At 51.2% G+C, this 16231-nt stretch overlaps 1 protein-coding gene across 2 annotated transcripts in view; it reads right to left on the reverse strand.

The window, feature by feature from the left end:
• MMS19 (MMS19 cytosolic iron-sulfur assembly component) overlaps positions 1-16231 on the reverse strand; it is a 209237-nt gene that overhangs the window by 78432 nt on the left and 114574 nt on the right. For both annotated transcript variants that reach the window (XM_075348390.1, XM_075348389.1), the window contains exons 22-23: positions 1463-1537; positions 17-143 (exon numbers count right to left, since the gene is read on the reverse strand). In XM_075348390.1, the coding sequence (XP_075204505.1) occupies positions 17-143; positions 1463-1537 (202 nt within the window). The remainder of the gene's footprint in view (positions 1-16; positions 144-1462; positions 1538-16231) is intronic.

Below are 16231 nucleotides of genomic sequence, written 5' to 3' on the forward strand. Positions count from 1 at the left end.
CAGCGCAATCACTGACCTGGGGGGCATTTGTTTATTAGGCCAGCAAAGCATTTAGCAGCAGATGTAAAAGCGAACGCACAGCAACCCGACAGGCTGAGGGACAGCAGATCCTGCAGCAGGCGGCTCAGACGTGGGATCTCCACCTGCAGGTAACAAGGGGAGATCTGAATAAGATTTTACATAAGCAAATACGAGCTAAATAATGGTGTCAAATAACTGCAGGATAAAAGTGTAGATTATCGCATTCTCCAGAACATCGTATATATCACTGCGTCCTGCTAGATCTGGGGTGTCTGCAAATCTGACAAAGCAACAGCGGTGATTCTGACGCATCATGTACAATATTCACCGCTGCTCCCACTGCAATGCTAGAAGGCTCAGAGGACTCACAGGCTCCAGCATCGCAAGGGCAATCGTGAGCTAGGCTTCTGTAACTCATTTCTATGGGAGTTACAGAAAGGGGGGGGGAAGGGAGGAAGGGAAGGGAAGGGAGGAAGGAAGGTAAGGGAGGAAGGAAGGTAAGGGAGGAAGGAAGGTAAGGGAGGAAGGAAGGTAAGGGAGGAAGGAAGGTAAGGGAGGAAGGAAGGTAAGGGAGGAAGGAAGGTAAGGGAGGGAGGAAGGTAAGGGAGGAAGGAAGGGAAGGGAGGGAGGAAGGAAGGGAAGGGAGGAAGGGAGGGAGGAAGGGAGGGAGGAAGGTAAGGGAGGGAGGAAGGAAGGGAAGGGAGGAAGGAAGGGAAGGGAGGAAGGAAGGGAAGGGAGGAAGGGAGGGAGGAAGGGAGGGAGGAAGGGAGGAAGGGTGGGAGGAAGGGAGGGAGGAAGGGAGGGAGGAAGGGAGGGAGGAAGGGAGGGAGGAAGGGAGGGAGGAAGGGAGGAAGGGAGGGAGGAAGGGAGGGAGGGAGGAAGGGAAGGGAGGAAAAAAGGGAGGGGAAGGAGGGAAGGGAGGAAAAAAGGGAAGGGAGAAAGGAAGGGAGGAAGGGAGAAAGGAAGGGAGAAAGGAAGGGAGGAAGGGAGAAAGGAAGGGAGAAAGGAAGGGAGGAAGGGAGGAAGGGAGGAAGGGAGGAAGGGAGGAAGGGAGGAAGGGAGGGAGGAAGGGAGGAAGGGAGGAAGGGAGGAAGGAAGGGAGGGAGGAAGGGAGGAAGGAAGGGAGGAAGGGAGGAAGGGAGGAAGGGAGGAAGGGAGGAAGGGAGGAAGGGAGGAAGGGAGGAAGGGAGGAAGGGAGGAAGGAAGGAAGGAAGGAAGGAAGGAAGGAAGGAAGGAAGGGATACCTTTTTAACCCTAGAACGTACAACCATAGAAATCTACAATAGAAAATAAGTAACCTAGCAGGCCTGCGAGGCCTGTGTTCTAGGGTTATAAGGCTTTTCAAGTTTTGAAAAACCCTTGTCTCCCAGCTGCAGATTAAGAATAAAAAAAACAACAATCATCTGCTTTACTCAGGTTTCACCTGTTACTGTGGACTCACATTTTTTGGCAATGAGCACACAAAAGCCATGAGCAGCGCAACGAGGCGGCTCTGAGGGGCTGTGGGACCATCAATCTGGAAGCAGAAAAGGACACGTCTCACTGTTAACATACAATGGATCTCATTTAATCCAGCTTCTGATAGTCTGGCACCAGAAAATAATCACATTGTGACTGCAGATTTCATAATGGTGCCTTCATTATTAAATGTTCATAACATCTTCTATGACATTGCAGCATATAAAATAAACACCCCTCCCCCTGCCCATCACTCCACATACAAGTAACGCAGCTTTCTACATTTTATAAAGGGTCCATGGGCCTTCTCCCCTTTTCCCAATGATTCATTGGGAAAAGGGGAAAAATTAAGAAAAATAGGAAAAAAAGAGAATTTTGTTTACTTACCGTAAATTCTTTTTCTTATAGTTCCGACATGGGAGACCCAGACCATGGGTGTATAGCTTCTGCCTCCGGAGGACACACAAAGTACTACACTAAAAAGTGTAGCTCCTCCCTCCTAGCATATACACCCCCTGGATCACCAAATACAGCCAGTTTAGTGCAAAAGCTGAAGGAGGACATCCACCCACAAGTAAAAACAGAGCAAAACCCGGAACAACCGGAGCCTCTGTCTACAATAACAGCCGGTGAAAACACACGGAACAAGAAAACTGCCAACAGGCAAAGGGAGGGTGCTGGGTCTCCCATGTCGGAACAATAAGAAAAAGAATTTACGGTAAGTAAACAAAATTCTCTTTTTCTTCATCGTTCCTTATGGGAGACCCAGACCATAGTTACATAGTTACTTAGGTTGAAAAAAGACCTAGGTCCATCTAGTTCAACCTTCCTCCACCAGTTGTACATTTAGTCACTAAGTCATTTATAACCAACAATGTTTTGTGTACTGAGGAAATCATCCAGCCCTTTTTTAAAAGCTGTTATAGTATCTGCCATTACTACCTCTTGTGGTAGGGCATTCCACAGTCTGACCGCTCTAACTGTAAAGAACCCTTTCCTATTTAGGTGTCGGAATCGCTTTTCTTCCACTCGCAGTGAGTGCCCCCTGGTCCTTAGTATTGTTTTCGGAAGAAATAAGTTATGTGCCAGTCCTTTATATTGACCACACATGTATTTATACATATACATGAGATCTCCTCTGAGACGTCTTTTTTCTAAGCTAAACATATCTAACTTTTTCAACCTGTCATCATATGGGAGGCCTTCCATTCCTTGTAATAGTCTAGTTGCCCGCCTTTGAACTGACTCTAACTTCTGAATGTCCTTTTTAAAATGTGGAGCCCAAAACTGGATCCCGTATTCCAGATGTGGCCTTACAAGTGATTTATAGATGGGTAACAATACGTTGGGATCACGGGATCTAATCTCTCTTTTTATACACCCTAGAATCTTGTTTGCTTTAGCAGCTGCTGCCTGACATTGAGTGCTGCTGCTCAGCTTATTTGTAATGAGAATACCCAAGTCCTTCTCCTGTTCTGTAGTCCCGAGTTTACTTCCATTTAATGTATACGCAGCTATAGGATTACTCCGTCCTAGGTGCATTACTTTACATTTATCAACATTAAATCTCATTTGCCAAGTATCTGCCCATTCTGACATCTTATCCAGATCTTTTTGTAATATTGTACTATCCAGGTCAGTTTTTAATATCCTACATAGTTTGGTGTCATCGGCAAAGACTGACACTGTACTATCAATCCCATCCACAAGGTCATTAATATAGAGAGTAAAAAGAATTGGTCCTAGCACAGATCCCTGCGGCACCCCACTGCTGACTATAGCCCATTTAGAGAATGTAGCATTTATGACTACTCTTTGTTTCCTATCTTTTAGCCAATTCCTTACCCAGTTGCATATTGTGTCCCCTAGTCCTTGCTTCTGGAGCTTTAGTATAAGGCTATTATGTGGTACAGTATCAAATGCCTTTGCAAAGTCCAAATAAATCACATCAGCTGCATTACCAATATCCAGGTTTGCACTTACCCCCTCATAGAACCCCAACAGGTTGGTTAGACACGACTTATCTTTCATGAATCCATGCTGTTTGTCAGTTATCATATTATTTTCTGCAATATATTTTTGCATGTCATCCCTTAAAATGCCCTCAAAAACTTTGCATACTACTGATGTCAGGCTTACTGGACGGTAGTTGCCTGGATCTACCCTCTTACCTTTCTTAAATATCGGTACCACATCAGCAATCCTCCAATCCTGAGGCACCAACCCTGTTACAAGTGAGTCTAAAAAGATGAGATACAGCGGTCTGTCGATTACGGAGCTCAATTCCCTCAATATTCGTGGATGAATGCCATCTGGCCCTGGGGATTTGTCAATGTTTAATTTACTCAGACGTAGGCGTACTTCATCTTGTGTTAAATAAATTATATCGGGTGGTGGACTTTGATTTTTCACTTGTTGAATGATCCCTGGTACAGTCAGTTCCTTGGTGAATACAGATGAGAAATGCCTATTTAATATCTCAGTTTTTTGTTTGTCCTCTATAACTAACTTGTTATTATATTTTAAGGGTCCGATACTATCCTTTGTTTTCCTTTTGGCATTAATGTATTTATAAAAGATTTTGGGATTTATTTTAATGTCATTGGCGATTTTTGTTTCAGTAGCTAGTTTTGCTTGTTTGATTTCTTTTTTGCATTGCCTATTGATATCTTTATACTCCTGCAATGCTATTTCTGTATTCTCAGCCTTTAAGATGTTAAACGCCCTTTGTTTTTGTTTTATTATACTTTGTACAGTCTTATTTATCCATAGTGGTTTCTTTTTATTCCTGGACATTTTATTACCAGAGGGTATACGTTTTTTACAGGACTCTAGCAGTATATCCTTAAACTTACCCCATTTATGTTCGGTATCCCCAGTTACCATGACTCTGTCCCAATCTACACATTTAAGCTCTTCCCTTAATTTGTTGAAATCAGCTTTCCTAAAATTCCAGGTTTTAGCATTCCCCCTTTGAAATGTTCTATTGAATATTATGTCAAAGCTTACCATATTATGATCGCTGGTGCCCAAGTGCTCCCGGACCTGTAGATTTGAAATTGTATCCGGTCTATTTGACAGGACCAGATCTAGCAAATTATCTCCCCTGGTCGGTTCATCTACCATCTGAGAGAGGAAATGGTCTTGAATGGTAGATAAGAACTTACAGCTTTTAGCAGAACCAGAAGATTCTATGTCCCACTGAATGTCTGGATAGTTGAAATCCCCCATAATAAGAACCCGATTATTATTATTAGCTGCCTTTTCAATTTGTTCCAGCATTTCACCCTCTATTTGTTCAGGTATGTTAGGAGGCTTATAGCAAACTCCAATTAGCATTTTTCCATTATTCCCCTCCCCATGTACATTTACCCATACTGACTCTACATTGTTGCTGTTCCCCTCAATGTCATCATACAACACAGGTTTTAGGTTAGATTTGATAAATATACACACCCCACCACCTTTTTGGCCTTTCCTGTCCTTCCTAAATGTACTATAACCCTGTATGTTTGTCACCCAGTCATGGCTTTCATCCAGCCAGGTTTCCGTAATGCCCACCACATCATAATCCATGGTTGACATAAGAGTCTCCAATTCATTCATTTTGTTTGCAAGACTTCTTGCATTTGCCAGTAGACATTTAATCCTATTAACACCTTTATTACTCCTAGCCTCCCTACGTTCCTTGTATGTCCCATCCCCCCCTAATCCTTCATTGACCCCTACCGTCTCCCTGTCTCTATCTGCTCTATCTATCCCCTTATTTGCTCCACTACCCTCCCTCCCCCCCGATCCTAGATTAAAAGCTCCTCCATCCGTCTGACCATTTTCTCCCCCAGCACAGCTGCACCTTCCCCATTGAGGTGCAGCCCGTCCCTACCGTAGAGCCTGTAGCCGACTGAGAAGTCGGCCCAGTTCTCCATGAACCCGAACCCTTCCTTCCTGCACCAATTTCTAAGCCACATATTTATCTCCCTAAGCTCCCGCTGTCTTTCTAGTGACGCTCGTGGCACCGGTAGTATTTCTGAAAACACCACCTTGGAGGTCCTGGACTTCAGCTTCTCTCCTAGTTCCCTGTAATCATTTTTAAGGACCTTCCACCTGCCTCTAACTTTGTCATTAGTACCAATGTGCACCATGACCGCTGGGTTTTCCCCAGCCCCACCCAGCAATCTGTCTATCCGATCCACAATATGCCGAACCCGAGCACCCGGCAGACAACACACTGTTCGGCATTCACGGTCTCGGCGACAGATGACCCTGTCTGTCCGCCTAATTATAGAGTCCCCTACCACCAACATCTGTCTGGGCTTTGCTGCACTCCTATTTCCCTCCTTCCTACAGCAGTTGTTTTCCTGGTTGCTAGGAGCAACGTCCTGCTGTAGTGACCCTAGTCCAGGCCCTTCATTCCTAATATCAGCCAAACAGGCATATTTACTAGGTTGTGCCAGGTCAGGACTAGGCTCCCTGACACTTTTCCCCCTACCTCTTCTTCTAACTGTTACCCAGCTACCTACCTCTGGGTCCTGATCTTCGACCATGGGACGTCTCAAAGCAGTCCATGGGTGGGAATAAACAGAAAACTGAGAAGTAGGCAAAACCTAACTTCACAAATGGCCGACAGCAGCCTGAAGGATGCGTCTGCCCAAGCTCGCATCTGCCGAAGCATGAGCATGCACTTGGTAGTGCTTCGAAAAAGTATGCAGACTGCACCAAGTGGCAGCCTGACAGACCTGCTGAGCCGTAGCCTGGTGCCTGAAAGCCCAAGAGGCACCGACAGCTCTGGTCAAGTGTGCCTTGATCCCCGGCGGGGGAGGCACATGAGTACACTGGTAGGCATCGGAAAAGACCGACCCAATCCAACGAGGTAGGGTCGGCTTAGAAGCAGAGAGGCCCTTACGCCGACCAGTGGTCAGCACAGAGGAGAGGTGCACCGCCTAAGAGCAGCGGTGCGAAACACATAGATCCGGAGCGCCCGCACCAGATCCAGAGAATGCAACGCCTTTTCAAAGCGATGAACAGGAGCCGACCAAAAGGAAGGTAGGGAAATGTCCCGGTTAAGGTGGAAGGAGAGACCACCTTAGGGAGAAAGTCCAGAGTCGGACAGAGAACCACCTTGTTTTGATAAAAAAACAAAAGAAAAAGGCGACTCCGAAGAGAGTGCAGCCAAATCAGAGACTCTCCCGAGAGAAGTTATGGCCACTAGAAAAACCACTTTCTGTGAAAGACAAGACAAAGAAACCGCCCTAAGAGCTCAAAGGGGGGTTTCTAGAAGCCGTGAGGACCGGATTAAGGTCCCAGGGCTCCAAGGGCCGCCGGTAAGGCGGAGAGATGTGAGATGCGCCCTGCATGAAGGAGCACACCTGAGCCAGCCGGGCGATACGCCGCTGGAACAACACTGACAGAGCCGAGACCTGTCCCTTGAGGGAATTGAGGGATAGTCCTAGCTGCAGACCGGCCTGTAGAAGGGACAGGAGGGTCGGCAAGGAAAAACGGCCAAGAAGCATGGCCGGAAGAGCGACACCAGGACAGGAAAATTTTTCAGGTCCTGTGAAAGATTTTGGCCAAGGAATACTTCCGAGCCCGAGTCACAATGGAGATGACTTCAAGAGGAATACCAGAAGTCGTCAAGATCCAGGACTCAAGAGCCACGCCGTCAATCTGAGAGCCGCAGAATTCTGGCGGAAAGACGGACCTTGAGAAAGAAGGTCTGGACGGTCCGGGAGATGTCACGGCACCTCTACGGACAGACGGAGCAGGCCAGGGTACCAAGCTCGCCTGGGTCAGTCTGGAGCAATGAGAATGACCCGACGGCCCTCCATTCTGATCCTGCGCAGGACTCTGGGCAAGAGCTAGAGGGGGAAACACGTAAGACAGACAAAACTGGGACCAATATTGAACCAGCGCGTCTGCTGCAAAAGCCTGAGGATCGTGGGAGCAAAGATCCACGTCCGGAGAGCCCCACTTGCGGCAGATTGACCGAAACACTGCCGGATGCAGAGCCCACTCGCCTCTGTCCACGGTTTGACGGCTGAGATAATCTGCCTCCCAGGTTTCCACGTCTGGGATGTGGACTGCGGATATGGAGGACTTGGAGTCCTCCGTCCACGGAAGGATTCGTTGAACCTCCAATCTTGCCAGGCGGCTGAGTGTCCCGCCCTGGTGGTTGATGTAGGCAACCGCTGTCGCGTTGCCTGAGTGGACTCGAATGTGCTTGGCCGCCAACAGGAGGTGAAAGGCTAAGAGAGCTAGAAGCACAGCTCTGATTTCCAGCACATTGATCGAGAGGGCTGATTCGGCCGAAGTCCAAGAGCCCTGCGCTCCGTGGTGGAGATATCCTGCTCCCCAGCCGGATAGACTGGCATCCGTGGTGAGGATCACCCAGGACGGAGCCAGGAAGGAGCGTCTCTGAAGAGAGAGGGGCCGAAGCCATCACAGAAAGGAGCCCCTGGTCTGTGGCGACAGAGCCAAAGTCCGCTAGTTCCAACAGCGGAAAATGTCCAGCTGCAGAGGACGCAGAAGGAACTGGGCAAGGGAACCGCTTGTATTGACGCCACCATCTTACTAAACACCTGCATTAGGTGCCTAAAGGAATGACGGCGGAGCCTCAGCAAAGAGCGCACCGCCAGAGGAGGGACTGCTGTTTGACTAAGGGCAGCTTCACAAGTGCCGGCAGAGTCTCGAATTACATCCCTGGGTACGTGAGCGGAGTCAGAGTGGACTTGGACAGAAAGACAAGCCACCTGAATTGGCTAGAGTGGCGAGAGTGAGCGAGGTGCTCCGCTGACAGTCTGCACTTGATGAAGCCTTGACTAGAAAGGCCGTCCAGGAAAACGGGATCACTGCCAACCCCTGGAGGTGCAGAACCGCAACCACTGCTGCCATGGCCTTGAGAATACTCGAGGGGTCGTGGCTAACCCCAAGGGAAGAGCCACGATTGGAAATGTTCCTCCCCGATTGCAAAACGTAGCCAACGCTGGTGTGGAACTGCAATTGGCATATGCAGATAGGCATCTCTGATGTCGATGGATGCCAGGAAATCTCCTTGGGTCATTGAGGCAATGACTGATCGCAGAGACTCCATGCGAAATGCCGCACCTGAACTGCTGGTTGAGAAACTTGAGATCCAGGTCGGAAGGCACCGTCCTTTTCGGGGACTGGGAAGAGATTTGAGTAGAAATCTCAGAACCGTTCCCGGGCGGGAACCGGTACAATTACTCCGTTGGCTTGCAAGGATGCCACGGCCTGAGAGAAGGCGGCAGCCTTGGAGCAGGGGGGAGTTGACAGAAAAAATCTGTTTGGCGGGCTGGAAGAGAATTCTATCCTGTAGCCGTGGGAGATGATATCCCGCACCCACTGATCGGAGACGTGTTGAAACCACACGTCGCCAAAGTGGGAGAGCCTGCCACCGACTAAGGACGTTGCTGGCGCGGCCAGATAGTCAAGAGGAGGCTGCCTTAGTGGCAGCAGCTCCTGCGGACGTCTGTGGACGCGCCTTTGTGCGCCAGTTGGATTCTTGGTCCTTGGCTGAGTTAGTGGACGAGGCCGAGGGCTTAGAGGATGACCAGTTGCAGGAACGAAAGGAACGAAACCTCGACTGGTTCCTACCCTGGGCAGGTTTCCTGGTTCTAGTTTGTGGCATGGAAGTACTCTTCCCGCCAGTAGCCTCCTTAATAATTTCACCCAGTTGTTCACCGAATAGCCTGGATCCAGCAAAAGGGAGCCCAGCAAGGTACTTCTTTGAAGAAGAATCTGCCTTCCACTCTCGAAGCCACAAGATCCTGCGGATAGCGAGGGAATTAGCCGAAGCCACCGCAGTGCGGTGAGAAGCTTCCAGCATGGCAGACATGGCATAGGATGAAAAAGCTGAAGCTTGGGAAGTTAAGACAACCATTTCGGGCATAGATTCCCTCGTGAGGGAATGCATCTCCTCTAGAGAAGCAGAGATGGCTTTGAGAGCCCACACTGCTGCAAAAGATAGGGAGAACGAGGCCCCTGCCGCCTCATATACAGATTTGGCCAGAAGGTCAACCTGGCGGTCAGTGGAATCCTTAAGAGAGGTTCCATCAGCCACTGATACCACGGTCCAGGCTGAGATTCTGGACACCGGAGGGTCTACCTTTGGTGAATGAGCCCACTCCTTGACCACCTCAGGTGGAAAGGGAAAACGGTCATCAGAACCACGCTTTGGGAAGCGTTTGTCAGGACAGGCCCTGGGCTTGGTCACAGTGGCCTGAAAACTGGAGTGGTTAAAAAACACACTCTTTGTCCTCTTAGGCGAGGTAAACTGGTGCTTTTCTGCCAGAGAGGGTTGCTCCTCTGATACTGGCGGATTGAGGTCCAGTACAGAATTAATGGACGCAATCAAATCACTAACATCTGCGTCACTTTCAGACAGATCAATGGGGCACATGGAGGTAGCGTCCGAGCCCCCAGTAAAGGCATCCTCCTCGTCCTGCGAGTCAGCTCGTGAATCAGAGCCGCGGGACGAGGAAGGAGAGGGAACCCTGCGTCTCTTTTTAGGAGGACGGGGTCTGGGACCAGATGAGGAGTCCTCTGTGAGCTCCGGTCCTGAGAGAGCCCTAGCAGCAGAGGCGCCCTGTGAAGGGGGCTGATGCATGTTCAGCAAAGTCCGGGACAGCTGTCCCATGGAGTCGGCAAAAGACTGGGAGATAGACCTGGAGAAGGATTCTACCCAAGCCGGGGGTTCAGCCACAGGAGCAGGAGCAGCCGGAGGGACCACTGTGGGTGTGATTTCAGGCTGAGGCATTGTCAGGTTAGAGCAGGCGTCACAATGTGGATATGTGCTCGGTTCAGGCAGTATGAGCTTACATGCAGTGCATATTGAGTACAGCCTTGCAGCCTTGCTCCTCGTGAGACATGCTGCTGAAGTGGGGGCTCTGAGCCAGAATGACCCCCAGAGAGTATATAAGAAGGTCCACAACCGGAGGTTGTGGCTTACCAGCCCTTTTCTGTGCCCTCCAGATCCAATAGCCCGGACCCCCAAGCAGCTTAGCAGGGATGCTGCAGCCAGCGCTGATCCAGAGAAAAAACGCTGAGAAAATGGCGCCGGAGCGAGGAGAGGGGGCGGGACCTGCTCTGAGAGAGGGACCTGGAGGGCCAAGGAGATTTACAGGGGAGGGGAGATGAACTCAGGGAGGAGTGTCCCTCCCCTGTGCTGAACGGCCGCTGGGCGGTGCCGCACTGTCCCTCTGCATGAGTGACATGCGAGGGCAGTGAAATCGAAAGTAGGCCTCCGGCGAAGCCGGGGCCTAAATTTGAGCGATGCGGCCGGCGCGCAGGCACCATCGGCGCGGTTCTCAGGCGACAGCCAGAGAACCGGCCGGAAATGTCACAAAAGTTACACAGCACACTCTCCCACCATAATAAAGTACCGGGACCCCACTAATATAAACGTCTCAGGTACTTAGCTTGCTGAGACGCAGGGTTCCAAGTCCCTGGGACTCCATCCGTCCAGCAGGATCCTGAAGGGCTGCGGATGGAGACCGATCTCCTGCAAAGCAAGGAGGACCGTGCTGGCTCCCACTTCAAGCCAGAGCCCGAGAAATGGTGAAGGAGCGCGGCATGTAAGGCTCCAGCCTTGTAAATCAACCTTAACAGCACCGCCGACACAGTGGGGTGAGAAGGGACATGCCGGGAGTCCAGGATTGGACCCGCTTTTCTTCAAAAACTTTCCAAAAATGAAAAATCAGATGAGAATGCATGTGTGGATGTGTGCCTCCTGAACACAAAGCAATGAAACTGGCTAGATCTTGTTATCCAGGGGGTGTATATGCTCAGAGGGAGGAGCTACACTTTTTAGTGTAGTACTCTGTGTGTACTCCGGAGGCAGAAGCTATACACCCAATGTCTGGGTCTCCCATAGGAACGATAAAGAAATTCTCTTTTTCTTTATCGTTCCTTTGGGAGACCCAGACCATGGGACGTTCCAAAGCTGTCCCTGGGTGGGAATAAACAGAAAAAACTAAGAAGTAGGCGGAGCCTAACTTCACAAGTGGGCGACAGCCGCCTGAAGGATGCGTCTGCCCAAGCTCGCATCTGCCGAAGCATGAGCATGCACTTGGTAGTGCTTCGAAAAGGTATGCAGGCTAGTCCAAGTGGCAGCCTGACAGACTTGTTGAGCCGTAGCCTGGTGCCTAAAAGCCCAAGAGGCACCGTCAGCTCTGGTCGAGTGTGCTTTGATCCCCGGCGGGGGAGGCACCTGAGTACTCTGGTAGGCGTCCGAAATGGTCGATCTAATCCAACGGGCCAAGGTCGGCTTAGAAGCAGAGAGACCCTTGCGCCGCCCTGTGGTTAGCACAAAAAGAGAGGTGCACCGCCTAAGTGCAGCGGTGCGAGACACATAAATCCGGAGAGCACGCACCAGATCTAGAGTATGCAACGCTTTCTCAAAGCGATGAACAGGGGCCGGACAAAAGGAAGGCAAGGAAATATCCTGGTTAAGGTGGAAGGGAGAGACCACCTTAGGAAGAAAGTCCGGGGTCAGACGGAGAACTACCTTGTCTTGGTGAAAAACCAAAAAAGGTGACTCCGAGGAGAGCGCAGCCAAATCAGAGACTCTCCTGAGAGAAGTTATGGCAACTAGAAAGGCCACCTTTTGAGAAAGACGATACAAAGAAACCTCTCTAAGGGGCTCGAAAGGGGGTTTCTGCAATACCGTGAGGACCAAGTTAAGGTCCCAGGGATCCAAGGGCCGCCGATAAGGCGGAATGATGTGAGACGCACCTTGCATGAAGGTGCGGACCTGAGCCAGCCGGGCGAGACGCCGCTGGAACAGCACTGATAGAGCTGAGACATGTCCCTTGAGAGAGTTGAGGGACAGTCCTAGCTGCAGACCGGACTGTAAAAAAGACAGAAGGGTCGGCAACGAGAATGGCCAAGGAGAATGGCCGGAAGAGCGACACCAGGACAGGAAAATTTTCCAAGTCCTGTGATAGATCTTGACGGAGGAAGACTTACGGGCCCGAGTAATAGTGGAGATGACTTCAGGAGGAATACCAGAAGCCGTCAAAATCCAGGACTCAAGAGCCACGCCGTCAATTTGAGTGCCGCAGAATTCGGGCGGAAAAACGGACCTTGCGAGAGCAGGTCTGGACGGTCCGGAAGATGCCACGGCATCTCCACGGACAGTTGGAGCAGGTCCGGATACCAAGCTCGCCTGGGCCAGTCCGGAGCAATGAGGATGACTCGACTACCCTCCATTCTGATCTTGCGCAGGACTCTGGGCAAGAGAGCTAGAGGGGGAAACACGTAGGACAGACGAAACTGGGACCAGTCTTGAACCAGAGCGTCCGCGGCGAAGGCCTGAGGATCGTGGGAGCGAGCCACGTAAACCGGAACCTTGTTGTTGTGATGGGATGCCATTAGGTCCACGTCCGGAGTGCCCCACTTGCGGCAGATTGACTGAAACACTGCCGGGTGCAGGGACCACTCGCCACCGTCCACGGATTGTCGGCTGAGATAATCTGCCTCCCAGTTTTCTACGCCAGGGATGTGGACTGCGGATATGGTGGACTTGGAGTCCTCCGCCCATTGAAGAATGCGTTGGACCTCCAACATTGCCAGGCGGCTGCGTGTCCCGCCTTGGTGACTGATGTAGGAAACCGCTGTCGCGTTGTCTGACTGGACTCGAATGTGCCTGCTCGCCAACAGGTGGTGAAAGGCTAGGAGAGCTAGAAGCACAGCTCTGGTTTCCAGCACATTGATTGAAAGGGCTGACTCGGACGGAGTCCAAGTGCCCTGTGGTGGAGATGTACCGCTCCCCAGCCGAATAGGCTGGCATCCGTGGTGAGAATCACCCAGGACGGAGTCAGGAAGGAGCGCCCTTGGGACAGGGAGAGGGGTCGAAGCCACCACTGAAGAGAGCTCTTGGTCCGTGGCGACAGAGCCACTAACCTCTGTAAGGAGGAAGGCCGCTTGTCCCAACAGCGGAGAATGTCCAGCTGCAGAGGACGCAGATGGAACTGGGCAAAGGGAACCGCCTCCATGGAGGCCACCATTTGACCCAGCACCTGCATCAGGCGCCTGAGGGAATAACGGCGGGGCCTCAGGAGAGAGCGCACCGCTAGCCGGAGAGACTGCTGTTTGATTAAGGGCAACTTCACAAGTGCCGGCAAAGTCTGGAACTGCATCCCTAGGTATGTGAGACTCTGGGTCGGAGTCAGAGTGGATTTGGGAAGATTGACAATCCACCCGAATTTGGCTAGGGTGGCGAGAGTGAGCGAAACACTCCGCTGACAGTCTGCGCTGGATGGACCCTTGACCAGAAGGTCGTCCAGATAAGGAAGCACTGCTAACCCCTGGAGGTGCAGGACCGCAATCACTGCCGCCATGACCTTGGTGAATAGCCGAGGGGCCGTGGCTAACCCGAAGGGGAGAGCCACGAATTGGAAATGATCCTCTCCTATCGCAAAACGTAACCAACGCTGATGTGACACTGCGATTGGCACATGTAGATAGGCATCTCTGATGTCGATGGACGCCAGGAAATCCCCTTGGGTCATAGAGGCAATGACTGATCGCAGAGACTCCATGCGAAAATGCCGCACCCGGACATGCTTGTTGAGAAGCTTGAGATCCAGGATGGGCCGGAAGGTACCGTCCTTTTTTGGAACTAGGAAGAGATTTGAGTAAAAACCTCTGAACCGTTCCTGAGCGGGAACTGGGACAATCACTCCGTTTGCCTGCAAGGACGCCACGGCCTGCGAGAAGGCGGTGGCCTTGGAGCAGGGGGGAGTTGAGAGAAAAAATCTGTTTGGCGGGCTGGAAGAGAATTCTATCCTGTAGCCGTGAGATATGATGTCTCTCACCCACTGATCGGAGACTTGCTTTAACCAAGCGTCGCCAAAGTGGGAGAGCCTGCCACCGACTGAGGACGTGGCTGGAGCGGGCCGAGAGTCATGAGGAAGCTGCCTTAGGCTACTTTCACACATCCGGATTTTTGCTCTGCGGCACAATACGGCGTTCTGCAGAAAAACCGCAACCGGCTTTTGTAACGCCGGTTGCGTTTTTTTTTTGCATAGACTTACATTAGTGCCGTATTGTGCCGCAGGGGCTTGCGTTCAGTCCGGTTTTTGCCGCATGCGGCAGATTTAGCCGATGCCGCGGCCGGATCGAACGTTCCCTGCAACGTTTTTTGCTCCGGCAAAAAACACCGCATCGCGCCGCATCCGGCCGCTGCGGCGCATTTTTCAATGCATACCTATGGAGGCCGGATGCGGCGCGATGCGGAAAAAAACGCATCCGCTCGCCGCATGCGTTTTTTTCCACTGCGCATGCTCAGTAGCATGCCGCAACCGAAAAAAACCGGGCGGGCCGCATGTAAAAACTTATGCAAAGGATGCGGTGTTTTCGCCGCATCCGTTGCATAGTTTTCACAGCCGGATTGAGCCGCAGAGCTCAAACCGGATGTGTGAAAGTAGCCTTAGTGGCAGAACCTCCTGCGGTCTTCTGCGGACGCGCTTTTGGGCGCCAGTTGGATTTCTGATCCTTGGCTGAGTTAGCGGACGAGGCGGAAGGCTTAGAGGATGACCAGTTGGAGGAACGAAAGGAACGAAACCTCGATTGATTCCTACCCTGGGCGGGTTTCCTGGTCTTGGTTTGTGGCATGGAAGTACTCTTCCCGCCAGTAGCTTCTTTAATGATTTCATCCAGCTGTTCACCAAACAGCCGTGAACCAGCAAAAGAGAGCCCAGCAAGGAACTTCTTGGAAGAAGCATCTGCCTTCCACTCTCGAAGCCACAAAATCCTGCGGATAACAAGAGAATTAGCTGAAGCCACCGCAGTGCGGTGAGCAGCCTCTAGCATGGCAGACATGGCATAAGATGAAAAAGCTGAAGCCTGAGAAGTTAAGGTAACCATCTCAGGCATAGATTCCTTGGTGAGGGAATGCATCTCCTCTAGAGAAGCAGAGATGGCTTTGAGAGCCCACACTGCTGCAAAAGTCGGGGAAAACGCGGCCCCCGCTGCTTCATACACCGATTTGGCCAGAAGGTCAATCTGACGGTCAGTGGAATCCTTAAGTGAGGTGCCGTCAGCCACCGACACAACGGTCCGGGCTGAGAGCCTAGACACCGGGGGGTCTACCTTTGGGGAGTGAGACCATTCCTTGACCACCTCAGGTGGAAATGGAAACCGGTCATCAGAACCACGCTTTGGAAAGCGTTTGTCAGGGCAGGCCCTGGGTTTGGTCACAGCGGTCTGAAAACTGGAGTGGTTAAAGAACACACTCTTCACTCTCTTAGGCGAGGTAAACTGATGTTTTTCTGCCAGAGAGGGTTGCTCCTCTGACACTGGCGGATTGAGATCCAGCACAGAATTAATAGAAGCAATCAAATCACTAAGATCTGAGTCACCCTCAGAGAAATCGAAGGGATACATAGTCTCCGAGCCCCCAGTGAGGGCATCCTCCTCATCTTGAGAGTCAGCTCTTGAGACAGAGCCGTGGGATGGGGAGGGGGAGGAAACCCTGCGCCTTCTCTTAGAAGGACGGGGTCTGGGATCAGATGATGAATCCTCCGTGAGCTCCGATGGATGGAGGTCAGAGGATAGGAATCCTCTGTCAAGAATATTAGAGGCACCCTGTGAGGGGGGCTGATGCATATTCATCAAAGTCCTGGACAAAAGTCCCATGGACTCAGCAAATGACTGGGATATGGACCTAGAAAAGGACTCTACCCAGGCCGGGGGTTCAGTCACAGGTGCAGCAGCAGCAGCCTGAGACCACTGG

The sequence above is a fragment of the Anomaloglossus baeobatrachus genome, chromosome 5 (assembly GCF_048569485.1).
Source record: "Anomaloglossus baeobatrachus isolate aAnoBae1 chromosome 5, aAnoBae1.hap1, whole genome shotgun sequence".
Classification (NCBI taxonomy): domain Eukaryota; kingdom Metazoa; phylum Chordata; class Amphibia; order Anura; family Aromobatidae; genus Anomaloglossus; species Anomaloglossus baeobatrachus.